The sequence below is a fragment of the Pleurodeles waltl genome, chromosome 3_1, assembly GCF_031143425.1.
Source record: "Pleurodeles waltl isolate 20211129_DDA chromosome 3_1, aPleWal1.hap1.20221129, whole genome shotgun sequence".
Taxonomy (NCBI): domain Eukaryota; kingdom Metazoa; phylum Chordata; class Amphibia; order Caudata; family Salamandridae; genus Pleurodeles; species Pleurodeles waltl.
The window spans coordinates 1,444,480,562-1,444,503,853 of record NC_090440.1 but is presented as its reverse complement, the minus strand read 5'-3'; the positions used below and the strand labels follow the sequence as shown (position 1 = coordinate 1,444,503,853).

At 44.0% G+C, this 23,292-nt stretch overlaps 1 protein-coding gene across 1 annotated transcript; it reads right to left on the bottom strand.

Moving 5' to 3' along the window:
• BTG4 (BTG anti-proliferation factor 4) lies at nt 1-18,554 on the bottom strand. The gene is made up of 5 exons (XM_069221352.1): nt 18,524-18,554; nt 16,663-16,909; nt 9,640-9,777; nt 8,042-8,249; nt 1-918 (listed from the first exon to the last, which is right to left on the bottom strand). The coding sequence occupies exons 2-5, from the start codon at nt 16,833-16,835 to the stop codon at nt 724-726; spliced, it is 714 nt and encodes a 237-aa protein (XP_069077453.1). The 5' UTR covers nt 16,836-16,909; nt 18,524-18,554; the 3' UTR covers nt 1-723.
• Nucleotides 18,555-23,292: the final 4,738 nt, after the last annotated feature.

The window sequence follows — 23,292 nt, the reverse complement described above, 5'->3', positions numbered from 1 at the left end:
TCATGAGACATACTTTAAAGCTAAAATGTGCCATACCATTTTATTTTTTCAAGCAGTAAATTGTCCCATTTGAATTTTCAGCACCTGTCATCCGATTTGCTTATTCCATTTTCTCCTAACAAAGATACACCCATACATCCTAATAATTCAGTTGCTCTGTTTTATTCCAAGTACTTATTCCCCCCTCCGCCCCTCCTCACCCATGGAGAATCTTGACCTACATCAATTGGGGGGGGGGAGAAGGGTAGGACAAGGGTACATACAATATACCTGTACTCCAAGAACTTATTTCCTACTTAACATTGTAACGTGAATTCACCAAGACAAACGGTTCTGTTGCACTGTGGCAACATGGTGTTTTATCTTTCCACTGTTGTAATATTTCTTAGAATGCGAGCCAATTAGTACACTCATTCTATTTATTGTGTTAGGCCACAAACTGACTAGCTTGGCAGAAAGACACAGGAAGACCCTTGAAGAAAGATTAGTTCAATAAAATTTAATTATAAAATCACTATAGGAAACCAGATAATGAACCAAATGAAGATAAAAATATGCAATTTATTTTTTTTTCATCGTCAACCACACAAGTTGGTTAATACAAACACATAAACGTTAATAAGTATTATAATCTAGGTTTTAAATATTTAAGTGAACGTTGATATGAAAAGTGCTATTTTTTTATAGATTAAAAACATTTTAAAATATTTATTTTGTGCGTCCTCAGCGTTTAGTGTTCACCCAGTGATAGCGGTCCACCCGGGGACCAGCAAATGCAGCAGAGGGGCGGTATGGTTTGAAGCCTTTGGCAGGAGGATAGAAGCCCAGTTTGTGAGGGTGGTAGGCATCATTAGGATGGACCTTCTTGCGAGAAAACTGGGACCACCCAGGACTAGTGTGGTGGCTGTAATCACAGGACTGAAAGGAAAAAGATTAAAAAAAAAAAAAAAAAAAAAAAACAATTAGTAAAGTAAGTCAAATTAATACATCCAACAGGAGGTCCGTTACACACTAAAGAAAGCTTCACTGACAGACTCAAGTGCATAAGTAGTCTTATTTCAAAGTTACTTCAACTTTGCTAAAATGAAACTCCATATCAAAGGCAAAACTTCGCCAGATCTGCCCTGGTCATCCTGCTGCCCTAAACAGCAGCATTCCATGACATGTCATTCCAAAAAGGGTTAAAGATAACACCTGTTCAAGAGATACATTGGTGGAGGCTTCCCCAGAATTGAAAACTCCCCAAAGGCAAACACTACAAAATAAATACTTCCCAACTACTGCCACACTTCATAGTTGTCGAGTTTGCTATCAATGAAATTCTGTTTGACATTTGAATCTCCACAGCAGGTCTGTCCTGCCCTTCGTGGTTTCAAGCTTGCTGAACTACCAACCCTCAAACAGTAGGTTACTCCCCCAGTTTTATTTCTGAAAACATCTTGCATATGTTCTTAATAAGAATTATGTAAAGCACTTAAAAACCAGAATTAATAAGTTTCAGAAGCCAAAGTTACTTTACGCTACCAAGTAAACATGGCTTTTGGATTCAAACTACTAGTGACCTAGGTGGAGCCAGGGTCTGGAGAAGGGATGTCTGGTGACGACAAAAATCACCCAAACTTGCATCAAAAACTTTGAAAGGGAACCACACACAAGAGTAATAGTTATGCTATGATGCTGATCTATTCCTGTATTAAGTGCAAGGCCAATTAACTCTGCTCACCACTAAAAGAATTTAAAAATAAAAGGTTGGCTGAGTTCCATTTGAAAGGAGGAAAAACAGATGCTGATATATATATATATATATATATATATATATACACACACACACACACACACACACACACACACACACACATTTGTTCTCTGAACAGGAATCCAGAAAACCACATTCACTTTCATCATTACCATGAATGAAGTGCCCAGCAGGAGGACCGCCCTTTCTGCAATATGTAGCTATTAAAGTCAACGTTGCTGTGGGACCTACCACAGCAATTTATCCTATGGACCTTTTGTTCTTCTCGTAATGTACAACTTAAGCCCCAATTAAACCTACATCCAATCTACCATTTAGTGGCTAATTAAGCAACGCTGGCTCACTTCTTAATCTCCAGTTATTGCATTTAATATTAGTGCCCCAAAATAACCTATAAAGCTAGGCTTTAGAAGCATAAACTAAATTGAATATTATTGCAGCCAGCTTGCCAAATGAAGGCTTTTACACCTGTTGCTAGTTCAAAGCAAACTTTACTTTTGACGTCCTGCTGTGCCACATCTGGTAGTGGCAGACTTCTGGTTGAGGGTCATTGTGCACTCCTTACCCAGTTCTCCCACAAAGTAAGATAAAGGCTTCCATATTGTGGAAGGGAAGCACACTTCTAAAAAGGTTGAAGTAAGAGGGCTCACTGATAAATATTTACTGGAGAATCTCACATCAAGTTTACAGCACAGAAAAGATAGGCAATATGTTTACACGTCACTGAATTCATAGAATTGTATACACCTCATTGAGATTTGATCTTGCAGGTAGTTTTATAGATCACCATTGCAACAATTCACCTCAATGAACGTTACTAGTTTTCGGATTTGTTTTGACAGTTTACCCTTTTCCAGACCTTGTATGATCAACAGAAAAAAGAAAGCTTCAAGAAGCACTTATGAAGAGGGGCTTGGGTTCCACTTAAATGTCCATCTTCTGCTCGATTGGATTAATCAGAAATTACGTGCTTCAACTGAAAGTGTCTATATTGCACAGATTATCCTCAATGCAGAATGCCTGGGTTGGCTATGGTCGCAAGCCAAAGATCGAAGCTGTAGGCTAGATTTATTAAAGCTATACCTGAAGTTTTTTTAAATTTATTTTTTAAATGGACACAGGCCAGAGGTATTCATTGCAAAAAGCATGTCAAGCCAAAAGACCTTAGATGATGGATGGTTATTAACCTTTTACAGTCTATTGAAAAAACTGTCTCCAATTGATTTATTTTTTTAAGCTGGCATGGTAGGCATGGGATTTGGTTACATCTTTTGACAACCCCCCCCGGCCCCTTCCCCAACAGTTTCATTGTTTAGCTGTGCTGTCAAGCCAGGCCTGTGAGAATTTACCAGGAGGCACAGCAGCACCACCCACATGTTGGTCTGAACCAAAGGCATTGTACTGAAAATTAGCAGTGTTAATCTGCCTGTACTGTAGTCCATTGTTTATAATGGACAGGGACTCCTGTAACAGGCAGTATCAACAGCCCACAGTGAATATGTGACAGAACAACTAGGTCCTAAACAACTACTGCTAAACAACTAAAGTCTCTACAACCAAGTACTGAATAACTACTGTCTAAACAATTGTGCCTGAACAACTAATTTTAAGGTAAGGTTTTCTTTTTGGTGTTTATGGTCTATTAGTTTAGAATATATTATATACACACACACACACACACACACACACACACACACACACACACACACACACACACACGTGCCTGAAAAATTGCCTGAACTAATTTTACTAATACATGGTTTACTTCTACAAGACCTCCTTAAGCAGATCTCCACGTTAGATGCTGCTACATAGGTCTCAACTCCATTGTGTACGTTTGTAATTTTGGGCTTAGTATTCCGTGGGGTGTGCATTCAAGTTCAGGCAAAAACAGGACACTAAGAATTGTTCATTGTCGTGCTCCAACCTTAATTTTTCTTATGGCTATTTTTTTTTTTTTTTTTTTTTTAAACTATGCTGCACATAATCAATTCCTGATTAGGGAAGGGGGGACACAGGTCAGCACAGAAAGTACACCCTCAGCAGCACGGGGGCGGCCGGGTGCAGTGTGCAAACACGCGTCGGGTTTTCAATGGGAGACCAAGGGGTCTCTTCAGCGATGCAGGCAGGCAAGGGAGGGGGGCTCCTCGGGGTAGCCACCACCTAGGCAAGGGAGAGGGCCTCCAGGGGGTCACTCTTGCACTGGAGTTCCGATCCTTCAGGTCCTGGGGGCTGCAGGTGCAGGGTCTTTTCAGGCATCGGGATTTTAGAGTCAGGCAGTCGGGGTCAGGGGGAGCCTCGGGATTCCCTCTGCAGGCATCGCTGTGGGGGCTCAGGGTCGACAACTTTGGTTACTCACAGTCTCTGAGTCGCCGGGGGGGGGGGGGGTGGGTCCTCCCTGTAGCGTTGTTTCTCCACCAGTTGAGTCGGGGTTGCCGGGTGCAGTGTTGCAAGTCTCACGCTTCTGGCGGGGATTGCAGGATCTTTAAAGCTGCTCCTCTGGAAACAAAGTTGCAGTCTTTGTTGAACAGGGCCGCTGTTCTCAGGAGTTTCTTGGTCCTTTTAGAGCAGGGCAGTCCTCTGAGGATTCAGAGGTCGCTGGTCCTGGGGAAAGCGTCGCTGGAGCAGTTTTCTTCCGAAGGGGGGGGGGAGACAGGCCGGTAGGGCTGGGGCCAAAGCAGTTGGTGTCTCCGTCTTCTCTGCAGGGTTTTTCAGCTCAGCAGTCTTCTTCTTAGGTTGCAGGAATCTGATTTCCTAGGTTCTGGGGAGCCCCTAAATACAGAATTTAGGGGTGTGTTTAGGTCAGGGAGGGCAGTAGCCAATGGCTACTAGCCCTGAGGGTGGCTACACCCTCTTTGTGCCTCCTCCCAAGGGGAGGGGGGGTCACATTCCTATCCCTATTGGGGGGAATCCTCCATCTGCAAGATGGAGGATTCCTAAAAGTCAGAGTCACTTCAGCTCAGGTTGCCTTAGGGGCTGTCCTGACTGGTCAGTGACTCCTCCTTGTTTTTCTCATTATCTCCTCCGACCTTGCCGCCAAAAGTGGGGCCGTGGCCGGAGGGGGCGGGTAACTCCACTAGCTGGAATGCCCTGTGGTGCTGGAACTAAGGGGGTGAGCCTTTGAGGCTCACCGCCAGGTGTTACAGCTCCTGCCTGGGGGAGGTGATAGCATCTCCACCCAGTGCAGGCTTTGTTACTAGCCACAGAGTGACAAAGGCACTCTCCCCATGTGGCCAGCAACATGTTTCGAGTGTGGCAGGCTGCTAGAACCAGTCAGCCTACACGGGTAGTTGGTTAAAGTTTCAGGGTGCACCTCTAAGGTGCCCTCTGGGGTGTATTTTACAATAAAATGTACACTGGCATCAGTGTGCATTTATTGTGCTGAGAAGTTTGATACCAAACTTCCCAGTTTTCAGTGTAGCCATTATGGGGCTGTGGAGTTCGTGTTTGACAGACTCCCAGACCATATACTCTTATGGCTACCCTGCACTTACAATGTCTAAGGTTTTGTTTAGACACTGTAGGGGCACAGTGCTCATGCACTGGTGCCCTCACCCATGGTATAGTGCACCCTGCCTTAGGGCTGTAAGGCCTGCTAGAGGGAGACTTATCTATACTGCATAAGCAGTGTGAGGTTGGCATGGCACCCTGAGGGGAGTGCCATGTCGACTTACTCGTTTTGTCCTCACCAGCACACACAAGCTGGTAAGCAGTGTGTCTGTGCTGAGTGAGGGGTCCCCAGGGTGGCATAAGATATGCTGCAGCCCTTAGAGACCTTCCCTGGCATCAGGGCCCTTGGTACCAGTTATAAGGGACTTACCTGGATGCCAGGGTGTGCCAATTGTGTGAACAAAAGTACAGGTTAGGGAAAGAACACTGGTACTGGGGCCTGGTTAGCAGGCCTCAGCACACTTTCAATTCAAAACATAGCATCAGCAAAGGCAAAAAGTCAGGGGGTAACCATGCCAAGGAGGCATTTCCTTACAACTACCAATCTGTTAAAGTCTGGCAATGTCTTACTTCAGTTGCATGCTAACCTTTTAAATGTAATTTTATATTATACTCCTTCAGCATCTTTCTGAAATTAGTAGTATTGGCAAGGCTTGGTCTCCGGTCAAGTTCCTTCTAGCAGACAGGAGACTAGTGTCAATCTGGTAGTCCACTTCAGGAGAGGAAACAAAAACAGTGTTCTGCAGGGCTCATTGCTCAGTCATTCTCTACTGAAGCTCAATATAAGGCTCTGTTGGCACCTGACTCCTGTGGCATTTCGACCACTCCTTATGTGGATGATACCCAAATTTTAGCCCTGGACAAAAATTCTTATGGTTCAGAAGAAAACTTCAAGATTTGTTTTACCATTATTTTCCACTACATGCAAAGTAATCATCTGAAATGTGATGCAGATAAACAAATATTTCTACTTTGGAAAAATAGGTTTACCCCAAAAGAAGCCCGAAACTGTCTCCTCCACCTCTGGTAGAAGTGGTCATAAATTTAGGAGTACAACCGGATAATGCTTTGCCCTTTTGGCCTCAAGGTCTAACAGTAGTGGGTACTCGCTTCTCCAGGATCAAATAACTCAGTCTTTGGCTTTCTTTCTGTGGCTGCAAGGAAACCTGTAGCTTTAAAACTAAAAACCTCTACATGAGGCTAATGCACTTGCCTCCATTTAGGCAAGTCTAAGCAGCTTCTAAAAAGGCTTGCAGTGGTTGAAAGGCTTCAAGTGGTAAACAATTAAATAAATAAATAAAAAAGATACACCACAATTCTGCTGCAAGACTTGTTCAAACTTCCACTGAAATGCCCTGCCTCTCATGGGTGGGGAGAACTGCACTGGTTACCTTTTCACAAAGGGGTAATTTTTAAATCCTTGGTTCCTGTTTCCAGGTCTTCCATGCTGCAGGCCCCAAACATCTATCACGGTTTCTTGCATTACAGAATCCAAAGGGCTCTTAGAACTTCTAAAAAGAATATATTACAAACTTCCACTCTTAGGATGCAATTCACAGGAGGTAAAACATTTTGCATTGGGATCCAAGGCCAACTTACCAGTTCTCTCAGATTCATGGTTAAGGCAGCTTTTAAGCAAAGGTCTGAAAATTGGGCTCTTTTTTGCCATGTCACCCAGGTTAACTTGTTTTCACTAAGTTTTTTTTTTGTTTCTTATGCTAGATGTTTTGGTTGTCATTTGTAGCTGGTGAGTGAGGTTCAGTGTTGAGCTAGCACTTGGGTGCTCTGTTTGAGAGACTGCTTTACGAGTACCTGAGTGAAGTTGGTTCTAAAGGAATTATTGGAACAGAACTCCGTTTTGCAGCAACTTGCTTCTCCCACTCCTTGCTCTTGCTACTAGGACCAAAAATGTTTATGTCACTAAACTCTGGAACTATCACAATGGGCTTTTTTGGAGGCAGAACGCTTATGTGTTGGTCTGGCATAAAGTGACTTCATTTAACCAAATTGTTAGGTGTTAGCCCAACTTGGAAACTGGGAGCAAGGTTCGCTGCGTTCTGTTTGAGGTGTGTGGTCTGAAAATAAAGTACTACGCTATAGAAATAGTGGGTTAAATTTAAACTGCAGCTGCATAAAACATCCACCCAGCCCTGCACCAGTAAGCGTGGTCATGACACTGCCCTGGATTTTCCCCCTTCTGTCCCATGTCAACAAAAATCGTTGTTACTTTTGAAGAGGTGAAGGAAAACTATTTGCTCGCCCAGAGTGAAGGGAGAAGACTGGTGAGCCAGGAAGCCATCTCATCCAGGGTGGATTAGAGTATTGCAGCTGCCACATCTGTTAATTTACCTCATAACACATTGTCAGTTATAATTCATCCACAGGTTCCACTGAATAACTAGATCTGGTTTAAGACACTTCCTGATGCATAAGGCGCTTATCCTTAACATCTATTGGATTGTGCCACATTCCCATCACACCAGCGCAAGCAGATGCTTTGTCTTTTCCCACTCCCAGTACACCAGAGGTAAGAATTGTGTTCCCCTGAGTGGTATGCCTTTCAGAGTGCAACATATTTAAGCTAGACCTGTTCCCATTACCTTACCCTCATAATTGTGCCCATTTCTAAATTATTAGCTGCTCGAGTATGCAGCTTTTGAAGTAATACAAGAATGCCCCACAATAGAGAAGCCCTTGATCATTGACAATCATGACTAAATCTCTAGATCATATTGAATTTTGATATACTGAAGATGCAGAGGGAAGGGGGGAGAAAAAAAAAAAAAAAAAAAAAAAAAACACACCACACAACGCTTTTCCTGATGCATACCATACCTGGTAGATGCTATTTGGGTTGCTGACCGTTGGGATGGTTTTTGGCTCCTTGATGGAGGTTTCTTCATCCGAGGAGATTGCAGAATAATCAAAGGTGGATTTGTCAACAGCAACACTGATGCACCTGGAAATCTCAAACTTTGAGAATTCATTGCTTACACTCCCATCAAAATGCGCAACTGTGAAAGGCCGACTTTTCTCACCATACCTACAATACACAACACAAACTGGTTATATAACCAAGGGAGTTATGCAACAATACACTCCTAGGTTAAACTGCCTTCTTTCGGCAGAAGGCATGTTATGTTCAGGAACTGGAGAGACATACATGGGTTATGAAGATAGTCTTGTGCAAGTAAAGGGCATAGGCTACATAATGAACGTGGGTGTAATAATTATGGCGTGGTAGGGTTAATACATGGGTGCTCAGGGAACAGCCAAAGGACTAAGCCATGGAATCTACGGAATGTAGTCAGTGTGTAAATAAAACGGACCATTATAGCAGCAACTTCAAGAGGAGCACACGTTCATTAACTGCTGACAACATCCCCTTACCGGTGAGGCACATTCATTATTGGAGATGTTATCAGTGAAGAATGCAACAGAGTAGTGTTCTAGTGCTTACAGGAATGCATAGTACACCTACCAACAAGATATTTTACAGGCCACATACAGCTATTCTCAGCTCTAGAATGTTTCAAGTTACTGATACAGCATTTCTATGCACCAGATTGAATAGTTCATGAATGCATGCTGCAAAAGGACGCAGATGTCTGCAACAGAGGAAGTCCGTTGATCAACCCATGCCTGCAACCACCAAACAGGTGGGCACAATACATCTTGGTGCACTTTTGAAAACAGTTTGTCAGGAGATTCTACGTAGGACCAGAAAACTCCACACAACGTTGAAGGATCTCCATAATGCATTTTGTACACAAAGGGCAGCCTTCCAATTCAACAATATATAATAGAGTAACTAATTTACTTCTAAACAAGTCAAGACATCGGTCAAAGTTTCATCCATTTAGGTGACCATTACAGACCACATTAATTCTCCCTTCGACAGACCTCTAGCCACCAAAACCCCTTGAGCATACAATCTTTAAATGAAAAGCAGAGATACAGAGAAGGTTGGACTGCCTCCCATCTTTCCACCAGCAAAGCCAAGTCCATCAACAATTAAAGCAACCCTGCATGGAGAGCACCACAAGTTAAGAACAGTGCAAGCAGTAGAGCACAGGCAAAATATGGACCGCAGACCACTTCGGTCCTTATCTGTAGCCTAATTCAGGGTCTCTAAAAGTTGTAATCTCCAACATGATACCATATGACATAATGAGACTCAGATACCCTCCCCACCCCCCCCCCCCCCATCTCTCCAAGAGTGGAGTCACATTGAAATCTGGTCTTTCCGCAAGAAAGTGTCAGAATGCACAGCATATTCTTACCACAAACAGGCAAAAAGGACTGACATTTTTTCCAATTAAGTCTTAAAGCCATCTACTTCTTGTTAGAAAAGCCATGCAGTATTGGCCCTAAGAACATGCTTTCTATGCCAACGCAGACAGGCAAACATGATCAACTCAATTAGAACCCACCTGCAGGACACCTCAAACGGATCAACCCATATGGTCATCTCTGCTGGCAAGCCCAAGTCACTGAATTTAACACTGCACTCAGAACACGCCCTCTCCAACATCAAATCAGACGACTGCTGCTTGTTAATCCGGATGCACCTATTGGAACGAAAAAAAAAAAAAAGGTTCAAACACATTCCAAAAAGTTTTGCAGTGGCTATTAATGACATACATAGCATAAACGTATGCCTTACATTAAGTACAGGTTACTAGATTGGCATTTAAGGGGAAAAATAAAATGTTTATTCACGAATCTAGCTTACTCTAAATAGTGGCAATTGGAGTTTTCAAACGTGAACGAGGAGGAGAATACCACAAAATAGGTAGGATAGCAAAGTAGACTTTTGCTAGGTCAGGTGGAGTGGTTGAAAACACTGAATGTGTCCACAGGCACCATCCCACCCAGTATTAGGTCTGGATGCATTATATAGTACATAGTTCAATGCACAGTCCACGTGAAATTGTACCAGGGAATCCCATACCCTCCATCAGAGGGGATGTAGCAGGGTCCTCCGCCCACACATTATCCCATCTGCCCCTGACCTCCTATAACAGAGTGCATGCCTGCACGAGGCAGGAGCCATACAACCACTGCAATATATACATTAATCCCAGTACAGAAAGACTGCATCCATGCTATTTTTTCAGACAACTACATTCAATACATTTAATCTAAAAGTCAATGTTAGGCCTGAAAACTTAGCATGGATCCACATTGGACATCCAGGGCTGGCCTTGAGCATGGACGTAGGCCCAAGCTGCCAATATTCCAACGGGTGCAGCATAGAGCTGCCTGACAATATCATGCAAAGAGAAGTGTGTCCATCCCACAGGGTCTCAATCGGGTCCTGTTAATGACTTTATAATAAGCCCATTAATGTATATCTGGATAATGTTATAATACCATCAACCCCCTGCCCTCCTCCCATATTCCTTAAACCTCCTGCGGTCACTGCAATAACCACCCAATTTTCTTTCTGGCCAGGGCAGTCCAGCCATGTACAGAGCTCCTGTCATGCTCCATGGCTAAGTCATCGGAGGGCAGCAGTGGCGAGAGGAATGGCAACGCTGAGGCTCAGAGAGGCACGATCTGAACCTGAAGAGTGTCTGTCAGGGTGACCTTTGCTCAGCCTGACAGACACTTCATAAGGGGCAAAGGGGGGGAGGTGGCCTCTCCACCCTAATTGATGGGTTGCAACTGATGCTGCTCCTGCTTAGAGAGCAGGACCTCCGTGGTGAGTGTCTGCAGCGCAGAACGAGCTTCGTCTATTACTATTTTTCTTAGTGTTGCTCAGATGGATTCACCAAGGGCATTACTTGGACATGAAGCACAGCTTGCTAACCACTGCCTTGGCAGCAGTTACCTGCTTGGAGCAAACGTTTCTTATATTACACGTTTTATCCCAGGGGCATGAGCTGTAAGAGACCCAGATTACTCTTACGTGTAGTGCCCCTTGCCATGGGAGATTAAAGTGTGAATTATTTCAAGTGACTAATGGGCGGGCAATTGACGAGACAACCTTCGGCCTGCGGAACAAGACTTGTGAATAATGCATAAATTATCTCAGGCATAAGGGATCCCTGGCGCTGCGGAGGCAGCCCGTATAGGCACGGGTTCGGGAGAAACTACACGTGTTTAGCGCCTGGCATGATAAGAGCACCTGTCCCTGGGACTCTTCAGCTAAGCTGAAAGCAAATGCCAGTGGAAAGGATGGACTACCAGTGGAAATCTACAAGGTTTTTTCACAAAACTTGCTTCATTTTTGGTTCTGCTTTTCAATCAAATCTTGCAGGTGAGCCCCGAACCTAGCTAGTTTACGGAGTCAGTGGTTGTCCGCGTCCTTTAAAAATAAATATACACACACCAACTGGCGGACGATCTGAATTCATATCATCCCCTAAGTCTCTTAAATAGCTACTACAAGCTTTTTGCAAAGCTTGTGTCAATAAGGATTTCCTCAGCAGCGATACATGGGCAACAGAATGGGTCCCTTCCTGGGAGAAAAGTAACAAACTTTTAATTCAAGCGATTTTTTCCTTAAGCGTTCATTACAGACATAACTCCCTTTAGGTGGCACTGCCAATGATTTAATGAAGAATGACTGATGCTTCACAGATAAACAAATTACAAAGACCTGCTTCACCTCTGAAGCACTGTTATGGGACTGTCAAAATACCATTCAGTAGATGTCACAAACTAAGGGAAAGATATATTTAATAATACGTTCTATTTCATAGAGTTTAATGTACCAGAATTGAGGATGTAGCTCAAAATTGTCATTCATCTTTTTTCTGCATGTGTTTAAGCATCTTTTACTTTGTGGCAAGCCTAGCGCCAATTACCTCAACTGGGAGCAAAACTGGTAACTTTCTTGTAAAGTGTATTGTCTTGGAACGTCAGGGCATTAGAAGGGCATATTTATTGATCTAGTGGTTAAGAATAGATGAGATGCGGACAAATGCCATCTTGGTATAGCTGGGATCAGTGTTTTAAGTGGGATGCACTGCATCCTCCAACTACTTCCCAATGCACCTACTTTCCAACTTTCACTATTCCATGAATCTAAACCTTTGTGTTTCCCTCTGAAAATTCTCTGGTCACCTCTACATCCTTCTTTGTAGATTTCTCATTCTTCCTACTTTGCGCACCTCTCTACTCTCCTCTGTATTTGTTTTTTCCCCTCTTACATTCTGTCTTTTTCTATTCCCCTCTTCACTTACTACTTTACATTATTTCCTTCAATACGCCCCTACTTGCTCTCCCCTCTGTTTCTTTGCCACGCCTTTCCAGTCTTCTTCGTATGTTTCTAGTCTCTTTTCCTCAGTCCCTCTATCTTCCAGCCATTTCATTTGATATCCATGTAGTTTTCCATTCTTCCGTGCATCTCTATGATCTCTGCTCAGTTTCCCTTTATCTCAGATTTTATTCCCTTTCTTGCCACTCCCTTTCATTCGCTATCATTCTACACTGTAGTGTTGCTCACTTTGAAGGGAGTCTGCTGCCTGAGCTGTCTCAGTGAGCTCCAAGCGCTGTAACAAGGAAATGTCCAGGTACTGCAGCCTCCTCATCCACGCACACAAGTCCCTCCACAACACAGGCCCAGCCTACCTCAACGACACTCCCCTTCCACACCCCCAATCTTTGCTCCGCCAGCCTTGCCCTCGCCTCCATCCCCCCCTCCCCCATCACCGCAGGAAGATCCTTCTCTCACCTAGCCACCAAGACCTGGAACTCCCTATCGCTCCACCTTCGCAGGACCCAAGGCCTCATGACATTCAGGAAACACCTCAAGACATGGCTCTACGACCAGTAGCTCCCCCTCCCCCCAGCGCCTTGAGACCCTAACGGGTGATTAGTGCGCTCTATAAATCCTTGATTGATTAAAGTATTAAAATGATATAACCTGCACTGCTTAGCCTTTGCTCCCCTTTCCTCCTGCTTCATTTTAATACTTTGTGCGATAGCGCAGCAGCTTCACATTGCTACCAGACTGCTCACTTCCCACTTATTACTCCTTGCACTCCTCCCCACACACACCAACTGCCCCACTTATCTTTATTTCACTGCCACTACTACCTCTCATCTTGCAATACCACTGCTCCCTCTCATCCTCCCTTACATTACCTATCTCCTCTCTATACTGCCTAACATAGGCTACCCAACTGTACCTCATCATGCAGCACTGCTCCACCTCTCCCATCCCCCTTCCCTCCATGTGCCCCTTCCACTTCTCCCTCTTTCCTGTCTCTCCCTCATTCACTATCCCACCTCACTAATATTCCACTACAGCACAATTCCACGACACCACATACATCTGCTACACTACAAAACAAATTGTTTTACCTATCATTTACAATGCCAATTGTAGTAATTCACAAATGCAAGACCCATTGCATTGCAAATGCTTGTTCTTCTTTGCTAACGTCATGAAGATTCAGGGAAAAAAAAAAAAAAAAAAAAAAAAAAAAAAAAAAAAAACACACACACCCACATAAACCACACACACACACACACACCCCCCAAATCAAGAACCAAGTCTTTGAATTTACAGTTGGCTCAGAAGAGGGAAGGCTATGCCGGTTGTGTTTTAAGAACTGCTTTGATGTGGTTCTTTCAAGTTGAATAACGCTCTCTGATAATTATGCCTGGCAAAAGTAATTTTTACTTTTAAAAAAAAAATGCTGAAAACAGCCGGAGTCGATACAGTTTCATCGAGAGAGATCCCTAGACTCCCAAAGAGGACTAGAATAAGTCACCTCAAATGATAGCTGCATATTTTAATAATATTTGGCATTGGTTTATAGTGCCCTATTTTCACCCAAGCGTAAAGCACAAGCTATGGTCTGCACTTGAGCTGGGCCATATATAGTATTTTTTTTTTTTTGTTACATCACATATGTGAGGGTCATTCGGCTGAAATTTAGGACTTAGCTCAAAAGAAAGCTTTTTTTTTTTTTAAATATATCTCGGTTATCAGGCATCGGAAATTGGTACAGAGTTTTGGCTACCGACTTAGAGGGGAAAGATTCTCTCTATTCACCTGAGAGAGTTAAGATTACTGGTAGGGTGGTATTAAGAGCAAAATGGAAGCCATATAACCAGATTACAGGGAATGCCATTCGAGCTGGAAACTTTAAACGCATGGCTTTTTTTTGTAAATGGAAGCTATATTATACACCAGCAAAAATCAAGCGCATATTCCAAAATGCTAGTGGGAGTTGTTTAAGTTGCGGATCTGAATCTGGCAAATGGCCCCATATGATTTTCTATGTCTGGAACTGCATAGGTTCTGGATCAACGTGTTTAAAGAAATAGAGACCTGGTCACGCCTGGTAATTGACCCCTATTCGCTGGGGGGCCAAATTCGGCTGTATTCTTTTTACAGCAGAAAAGCTCCGGACTGCACTCGTTCAGCGTTGCTTTACAGCCACCTTGGTAGCAAAGTCTTTAATTATAGAGAATTGGTAATCAAGTGTGGTTCATTCTATTGTTCAGGAGCATCGTAAAATGGAGGCTTACGGGGACACGAAAGTGTATGTAATGGGGATTGGGCTGGTAAACATTTTCATAAGAAATGAGCCAACTGGAAGGATGGGGCAATCTAATATTCAGAATGTGTTCAGGTTACTTGCTAACAACCCCAATTTAGGCATACGTTGTTTAGGATCTTCAAGTGGATGGTATATGCTCCATGATGTGTTCATCTGTATTAGGATTACAAGTCACGATATGTCCAATTTAATTTGGATCGGGTCAAATGGGAAGGTTGAGAGATCATGCTGGAGGACATCTCCGCTATGCCATTCACTGGTTACATTTTTAGTTTCTAATACTGAAAAAGTTATGATGCCGAGATAGGGTCTGTCTACTACCTTATGATAAATAAGGGTTTAAATAAAATAAAGTTAAACTGTCCAGGAAGAGGTGTGCGGAGGCATTCTGGATGCTTTGCAGCCTCTTCTTGAGTTTGGCCATTTTTCCTGCGTAGAGGGCATTGCTGTAGTCCAGTTTGCTGCTAATGAGGGCTTGGGTGACTGTTCTGGTTTCGTGGGTATCCATTTGTAGATCTTTCGGAGTATGGGGAGGGTGTTGAAGCAGGAGGAGATGGCGTTGACTTGCTGGGTCATGGATAATGAGCAGTCCAAGATGAATCCTAGGTTGTGTGCATGGTCGGTGAGAGTCGGGGCAGCTCCGAGAGTGGCAGGCCACCAGGAGTCATCCCATGCGGAGAGGTGGAGCCGAAGATGAGAACTTTCATCTTGTCGGAACTGAGTGAGGCAGCTGCTCTTCATCCATTCGGCAATGGCCTTCATGGAGGTTGGTCTTGGCGGAGTCCTTGGTGAGTGAGGATCAGCTGGGTGTCTTCAACGTATGAGATGTTTTGGGATTCAGCGAAGTTAGCGAGTGGGGCCATGTAGACGTTGAAGAGGGTCGGGCTAAGGGATGTACCCTGGGCTAGGCCACAGAGGATTTTGGTGGCCTCCAAGCGGAATGGGGGAGGTGGACTCTGTTCTGCCAGTGAGAAAGGAGGTGACCCAGACCAGGGCTCTGTCACAAATTCCTGAATTGCTGAGGCGTGAGAGTAGGATGTGGTGGCAGACTGTCTAACGTGGCAGAGATGTCCAGGAGGATGAGAGCCACGGTTTTGCCGTTGTCCAGTATGGTTCTGATGTCGGGGCAGCAAAGAAGGTGGTTTCGGTACTATGGTTGCTGCGGAATCCTGATGATTGGGAAGGGTCCATGGTGCAGTTCTCCTCGAGGAAGTGGGATAGTGGTCTATTGACAGCCTTGGATGACTTGCCAGGAAGGGGCACGTTAACCTATGCGCATTGGATGCGTCAATTAAAAAATAAGTAAAAAAAAAGTCAAATCCAAAGAGCAGCAGAGTGCCGAACACAACAAATAAAAATACTTGAACAAAGGCAAATCTCAAGGGGGGGGGGGAAACGACAATCACTTAAAATACATACAGATTAATCAGGATCAACGTTGGACATAACAGAACCAAAACAAACCGTTTTCTGCCCGTGTTCTGGCAGAAGCCATGATGAAATGTACAAGTAGTTTAAATATATTACAAATAGTTGCATCAAGTACTACACTGTGCACACTCCTATACAAGGAGCTTATTACATACTAACAGCAAATGATACGTCGGGCCTGACCAATCCAAACATGCAGGGAGAAACGCATATTCAGCCTATTTTTTTTTCTGCGTTTCGCAATTTAGAAAGCAATAAATAGCGAGCGTGTGGATGCTGGATATGCCGATAGTACATATAGATCCGATTCCATTGAGGAATACATGGCACATCCTGGTCCTATTGTTGATTCGCTCTATAAAGCCATAAGACCCTCACAACTGAAGTTATGAGTTATAGATATAACTATAGACATTATTCGAAGCCCAAGCTTCACACCAAATTGAACCTCATAAGGAATACATACGTCAAAAGAATCGCCGTGTTACACCTTTTGCTCACCTGAAAGCTTGCCCTTTGGAGGGGTTCTCCAGATACCAGTGGTTTCTGTACTTTGCGAACAGGATGCTCGTCAGCTTGGCTGCAAACTGCTCGATTTTCTGCTTGCTCATCTTCTCGTGCTTTTTGGCCAGTCTTGTGACAAAAACGACTGTGGCAGCAATTTCGTCCTTCATTTTTTGTTCTTTTTTTCTCCCCTCTTCAACTCTTCCCCCAATAAAAAGGACACACCAGCTCAAACACTAAAAACCTTTAAATAAAAAAAAAAAAAAAAAAAAAAAACACACTGTTAGACAAAAGTGAAGCAACAGGCAGGTCTGCTAATTTTCACTTTGCCTGCCGGGATTAAAACGGGTTTAGACAAAGCCGAAACGTGAGACATTTTCCAACAGCGCTATAAAGCGAATCACACGGGACAGGACTCAGAGCTATAGTTGAAAAGTAGCCCCCCATGCAATTCAGCACAATCACTGGAGTGCAGTGGGTAACGAAACTTCGGTCCCCCCTGCAAACAGGGCTTTACATGGGCCGGTAAAGAGTACCGGCCCTTTTTATTTTAGGAGTGTACCTGCACTTCAAGAAAAACGTAATACTTTAAATTAGAGAGTACTGGCACTCCTCAGAAATAAGCAGGTACTCTGGTAAGAGTACCTGCACTTCTATTTTCAAGTTCTGCCTGCAAAGAACACGAAGGGGCACCCTGAAGGGGGTGGGGAAGAGAGCTGGAGCTCGGCGGCTTCCCGCACCGCAGGGGCCTTTGTTACGCCACTGACGATTGGAAGGATATACCCAATATTATGTGGGAGATTTACGCGCCACTTGATTGAGTCAGGACTCGATTGACAATACCTGAATCCATTGGCTGAAAGAGGCCGCTCGTAAAAAGCCATAGGGGGGCGGGGGGGCTGACTCCAGTAAGAATATTGTTAGCAAAAGGTATGTTTGACAACCGTACTGTCAAACCCACACCTAAAGTTTGACTGCCTTGCAGCACAAGCGTTCCTTGGACCCCACAGATAGGAATAGGTGGAACGAGAAATATTTGTGCAATCTAGCACAGTTAAGGAGCTTGTGATATAAATAACATTAACGATAAGTGCATTAAAGTTAATTCCACTGGCCCCAGTCAGTGCTGAAAAGCAAGTTTTCCATCATGGGAGCCTATCCCCCTTCGCCCCCACCCCCCCACAAAAAAAACACACACACACAGCCGTGCTTAGATGGGCGATTAGTGCTCGACATGCCATTAGGTACCAAACATCAACATCCAAAGTGTTTTGGGTGACGTAGTCGACCGTTGCTCCTGTAGAACTAACGCCCAATAACAAGGATTTAAAAGAGAAAGCCAAGCACAGAAAATAAGACGATGCGTCTAGAGTTTGTGGTAACAAAAATATTCAAGTCTCCGCATACATACATCACGGAACGTATATTTGAAACAAACACACCTAAACAAGTATATGGGAGTTGCAGGGACACATGGTTGAATTGAGGTGCTGGAGGATTGGGTAGGGCACCATCTGGTAACACCGATAGCGTTTTTGGAAGCACTAAATAAAACGCAACAACCATTTCCATCTCGCAATATTTAGGCCTCTTTACCACACCCGCACATTACAAGTACTGACCATTTCTGTTACGGACAAAGAGAAGGGATCCAAGGAAATGAACCAGCTCATTTCGGAGAGCAAGCCAAAGAAATTCCTGACCCGCCCTCTAAAAAGTAGAATTAATCGATCGCCCATTGCATTAAAAATACACAGGACTTTAGTATAAAGAAACCATATAAAACAGCCCCTTAACAGTTACAACCAAGGTTTGATTTCAGAAGCACCGCTGTGACAAGCCCCCCTGTTAAACTCACCCCCTGAACTTCAAATCCCAGTTCTTCCTTCCTACTATCACTGCGAGCACCGATTCACGTTTTTATACAAGCTGAGGGAGCCTTGTTTGGGGCTAACAGCTCCACAGGTGTGCTGCCGGGTAGTGATTAGACTGACCACACCGTGAGATGAAGAGCTGACCCCTCTCTCGTATTAGAAAATGGTAATTAAGCTTTTATCTGCATCGGCACTGCATATTTCACTGTTTGATACCTCTTTGACAAAAAACATGATATATTGTGAGGTAAACTTGAACACCAGGCAACAATCAAAGATCCCAAGTCGTCACATGGCAGTTTTAGTTTTGCTCCTCTCGTTGTAAATTACGCACTACAAGCACCAGATTCCAAGAAAAATAGAACTGGATTGAGCGGGTAACACCTGCCATGTTGCGACTCGCAGTGCGTAGCAAAGGCCCCCGCAGACCACGCGGTGCGGAGTGCCCCCCTCAGCACAGTACACAGTGCACGCTGGACAGGTCCCTGAGTAGGTCCAATGGCTGTGGGATTATGGTGCGTTGCGGGGGAGGGGGTGACATTACGTTTAGTTACGCCACTGGCGACTCAAGATCTTTGCCTGCTTCTTAGCAGCGATTCATTATCACGTAGTCCCATGTCGTTTCATGTGTGACATCTTCAACTCTTTAACTAATCCTTTCTAGCCAAACGTGTTGTATTCTGCGGCTTGTAGTGTCACACATGACACTGAGTCCCCTGGCAGCTCAGCGGAATTTGGGGTTTCCCAATAGTTCCATGCCTCTGGGCACATCAGGATTCCAAGGCTGGACTTACAGTTTACAAATCACAGCCAAAGGACAGAATGCATTAGGTTGTTAAATGAAATCTCGGGACCGGAGATGTGATGACATTTTGTAATTTGAGACCTCTATCATGCAAATATCCTACAGCCCTTCTCGTAGAAGATATGGTTGCAGTTTACATGGTTTATTCTCTCAAGGTTAGTGCCAGCAAGTTTATTTTTTAACGACATGGAGGATTGCTAGACCACTCTTTGTCAGCAGGATGCAACAGTTCACTTGCTTGTACAGTGTTTAAAGGACGACTACAACTCCCAGAATGCACTGATTTGTGACAGGAAAGCCCAGGACTGGAGACTTGGTGGCCCGTTTACTATGTTTTCACATAACAAGGTACAGCAAGGGAACTTGCGTGAAAGGGAAAAACAGCAAAGCTCCATATTCACAAAGATATGGAGTATTTCTACTCTCTCATTGTGCTGACGCTCTGTGTGCTGTCTAGCACCAATGCATGTACCCTTTCAGGAAAGTGTCCCTTGCACAATGGGACACCTTTCTACACAAAAAACATCCTTGGAGGCATATTCCTCTTTCCATGTGTGCTGCATTCTGCAGCACACCTGGAAAGAGGAAAATAACCAGGAGAAATCAAGATATTGTTCCCCAAATACATGGGTGGATGTATGGAAATGCCCATGATCACCTACATAATGCCTACCTGATGCAAAGTGACTAAATGACCCTTGCATTACTTTGTAATTACTAAAACACATAAAGTGGCTTTGCATGGCTTAGTAAATGCCAAAAATGAATTCACGCTGGGGCTGTGCCATCAAAGTGACATAACTCAACGCAAAATCATAATACACCTGGGCCTTGGTGTCCTGGGGTGTGAATACATCTGGCAACCCTCAATATCTGCTGCAAGAGTCTGAACGCAATAGACAGTTTCAGACAACTTTGCCTAGATATATTTGTGTAAGTCACCTCCTCCCAGCACATGGTATGGCCTGAGTCATTACCAATAATCTCATACATCTGATAATTTTCTTCATCCCAGAAGTATGCCACTCAGTTGCACCCAAAGAGCTTTCTAGTTTCCCAGGTTCATGTGATTTTATCCCTATCATACATTCTCTGCCTTGAAGTCCTGTTGAACCGAAATTGCGGAGCTCTGAGTACCCTTATCCAGACATCACAGTACAACAATAAAAATAAAGTCTTCAAAATGTCCAACATGGTCTGCCCATCTTGTTTACATGGTCAGACTGACTTTGGATGGAATCAGGCAGTGCCTTGGAGGCTGGTTTAATAGACAAGTGTGAGGGCTGGTTTTATGGTCTGGTGGGTTGGCATTTACTTCTGATTTCCCAGATATTAAAATAAACAATGTTGCAGCAAGCCCAAATCTACACAGTCCCACATAACTTGCAAAAGACTTCTTCAGCATGTCTTTAAAGTTCAAAACTACCCTAATTTGAAAACATGGGCCACTTTTTTAGCTATCTGATTCGCTAACGAGGGCCACTTTTATTTTGGGGCCCAGGCCTATTTTATGTCCCAGTCCGACCCTGCTTGTCTATGTAAAGCCATACCTCCACAGACAATTCTTGTACCACTAAGTACAAGGTAGAAGTGGTAAAAGAATCCAGAGAAGATCAGCAGTAAGTGCCTGGACAAGCAAAGGAATTAAAATATGAGATTATCAGTGAATTATCAGGCCATTACCGCAACAGCTTTTCCTTGTCCCTCAACTTGCTCTCTAAGGATGTAACCAAGCTAAGGACCAGCTTTGATACCAGTATCACACAATAGTCACCAAAGAACTGAAGGAATACTGTACCCTTTGTTAGTTACTGTTAGAAATTGGATCTCTAGTTGCGGAGATACACACCCTGCCCAGATAGGGACCACAATCCTAGTCAGGGTAAATCAGGTACACACCCAAAATTAACCTGTGCTAACCCTCTGGTAGCTTGGCACCGAACAGTCAGGCTTAATGTAAGAGGCATTGTGTACAGTGTTTTTGCAGCACTTAAAATAAAGTAACATGGTGAGAACGCCACAAAAGGACTCCACACATGTTAAAAGAAATAGAGTATATCTATCTGAGTAAAAGAAGATCAAAACAACAAAAATCCGATAAGTAGATCTCAAGAGATGAATTTTCAAAAATTAAACTGCAATGTAGTACTTAGATGCCAATAGCGCTAAAAGGTTACTCAAGGTTGCATTAGACTGGGATAAATCCAAAGTTTAGGCCAACCCCGATAGAAGGCAGGCTGGCTACAGGACCAACCGTGATGGAGGGCAGGACAGCTACAGGACTCATGCAGATCCCACTGAAAAAGTGCCTTGGATGGAGTAAGAGTTGGCATCAAATGCATTGGTTTCGATCCATGCAGTTGGGTAGATGTTCTGTGGTCAAGCCGCCTGGTCAGGTCCTGTGTCGGCTTCAAACTCAATTGAGAAGTATGCGATGCGTAGAAGTGGCATTTTCAAACTAATACTTTACAGTCCGACTTCACCATAAGTTGTGATTTTATATTGTGAATCCAGAGACCTTTTGCAATGGGAAGTTACACTTAAAGGCTGCTTCGAGGTAGCCTCCATGTTAATCTATAGGAGATAGGCGTTGCAGTAGTGAAAAATGAATGGAATAGTTTTCACCTCAAAGACATGTTAGACTTAAAAGAACATGTCCAACTTTTTAAATACACTGCACCCTGCCCTTGGGGCTAACTAGGGCCTACCTAAGGGGTGATATATATGTAATAAAAAAAGAAGGTTTGGGCCTGGTAAGTGGGCGCACTTGCCAGGTCGACATACCAGTTTAAAACTGCACACACAGGTTCTGCAGTGGCAGTCCTGAGACAAGTTTAAAGGACTACTGTAGTGGGTGGCACAATCAGCGCTGCAAACTCACCAGTAGCATTTCATCCACAGGCCCTGGGCACAATAAGTGCATTTTATTGGGATTTTCAAGTACATTAAATATGGCAATTTTGGATAAGTCAATATCACCATGTTTTAGAGTACAGAGCACCTGCACTTTAGCATTGGCCAGAAGTGGTAAAGTGCACAGAATCCTAAATCCAGCAAAAATTAAGTCAGAAAAACAGGTGGTCAGAAGTCAAAAAGTCAGGGAAACCACGCCAAGGATGCAGGGTCTAACAATTACCCACACCCCAGCATGTGATATGGTAGACAAAACTCTGTTCATAAATATCTCTTTCCCTGGGGTCCCCTGCATCTGGCTTGCAAGAAATTGCAAAGGTGTGAACAGCCTGCACAATGGCTCCAAAGAAGCACCTGAACCTTATCTGACAAGGCAGACATCCTTCTTGTACAGCAATCCTACACTCCATGCACCCTTGGGACTTCTCTACCCACCAATAAATATGACTTTGCAGCAGCAGAACAACCCCCCTCCTCAGAGTAGTCAGTGCCCTGTCACCTCAGTCCAAAAAATACAAAGAGACTATCTAACAAAAGAAAGATCAGATTTAGGGGCTTGACCAGGGGCCAGACCTGAGAACATGCATCCGAGCTGAGCTCTGCGGTATCAGCTTTTACTGTAACAGTTAGCATGGGAATAAGTGAAGTGGGTACATGGCACCTGAATGACAGGGCTTCTGGGAGTCAGGTGTCCACTTCTCCTTCCTAAGTACATGCGGAATCAAAATATCTAAGGCCTGAAAACTTGCTGATGTCATGGTTGTAAGTCCAAAATGGCATTCACATTCTGGGCTGCCCTGGCCACTGACCTCCAGTCCTGGCTTCAGCAATACTGACGGGAAGGAGGACTCCAACTAGGGTGCAACTCACACAATATCAGCAACATGATCAGATGGAGGTAGTATAGGGTTTCTTCTGCCACAGAGGTTGCACTGAACAAGCATGTAGGGGGCGAGCAAGCTGGGATTGCTAGAAAGCATCAGAGTTCATGCGGCAAAGCTGGAATTAGGAAGAGGGGTGTGAGGATTGCCAGGA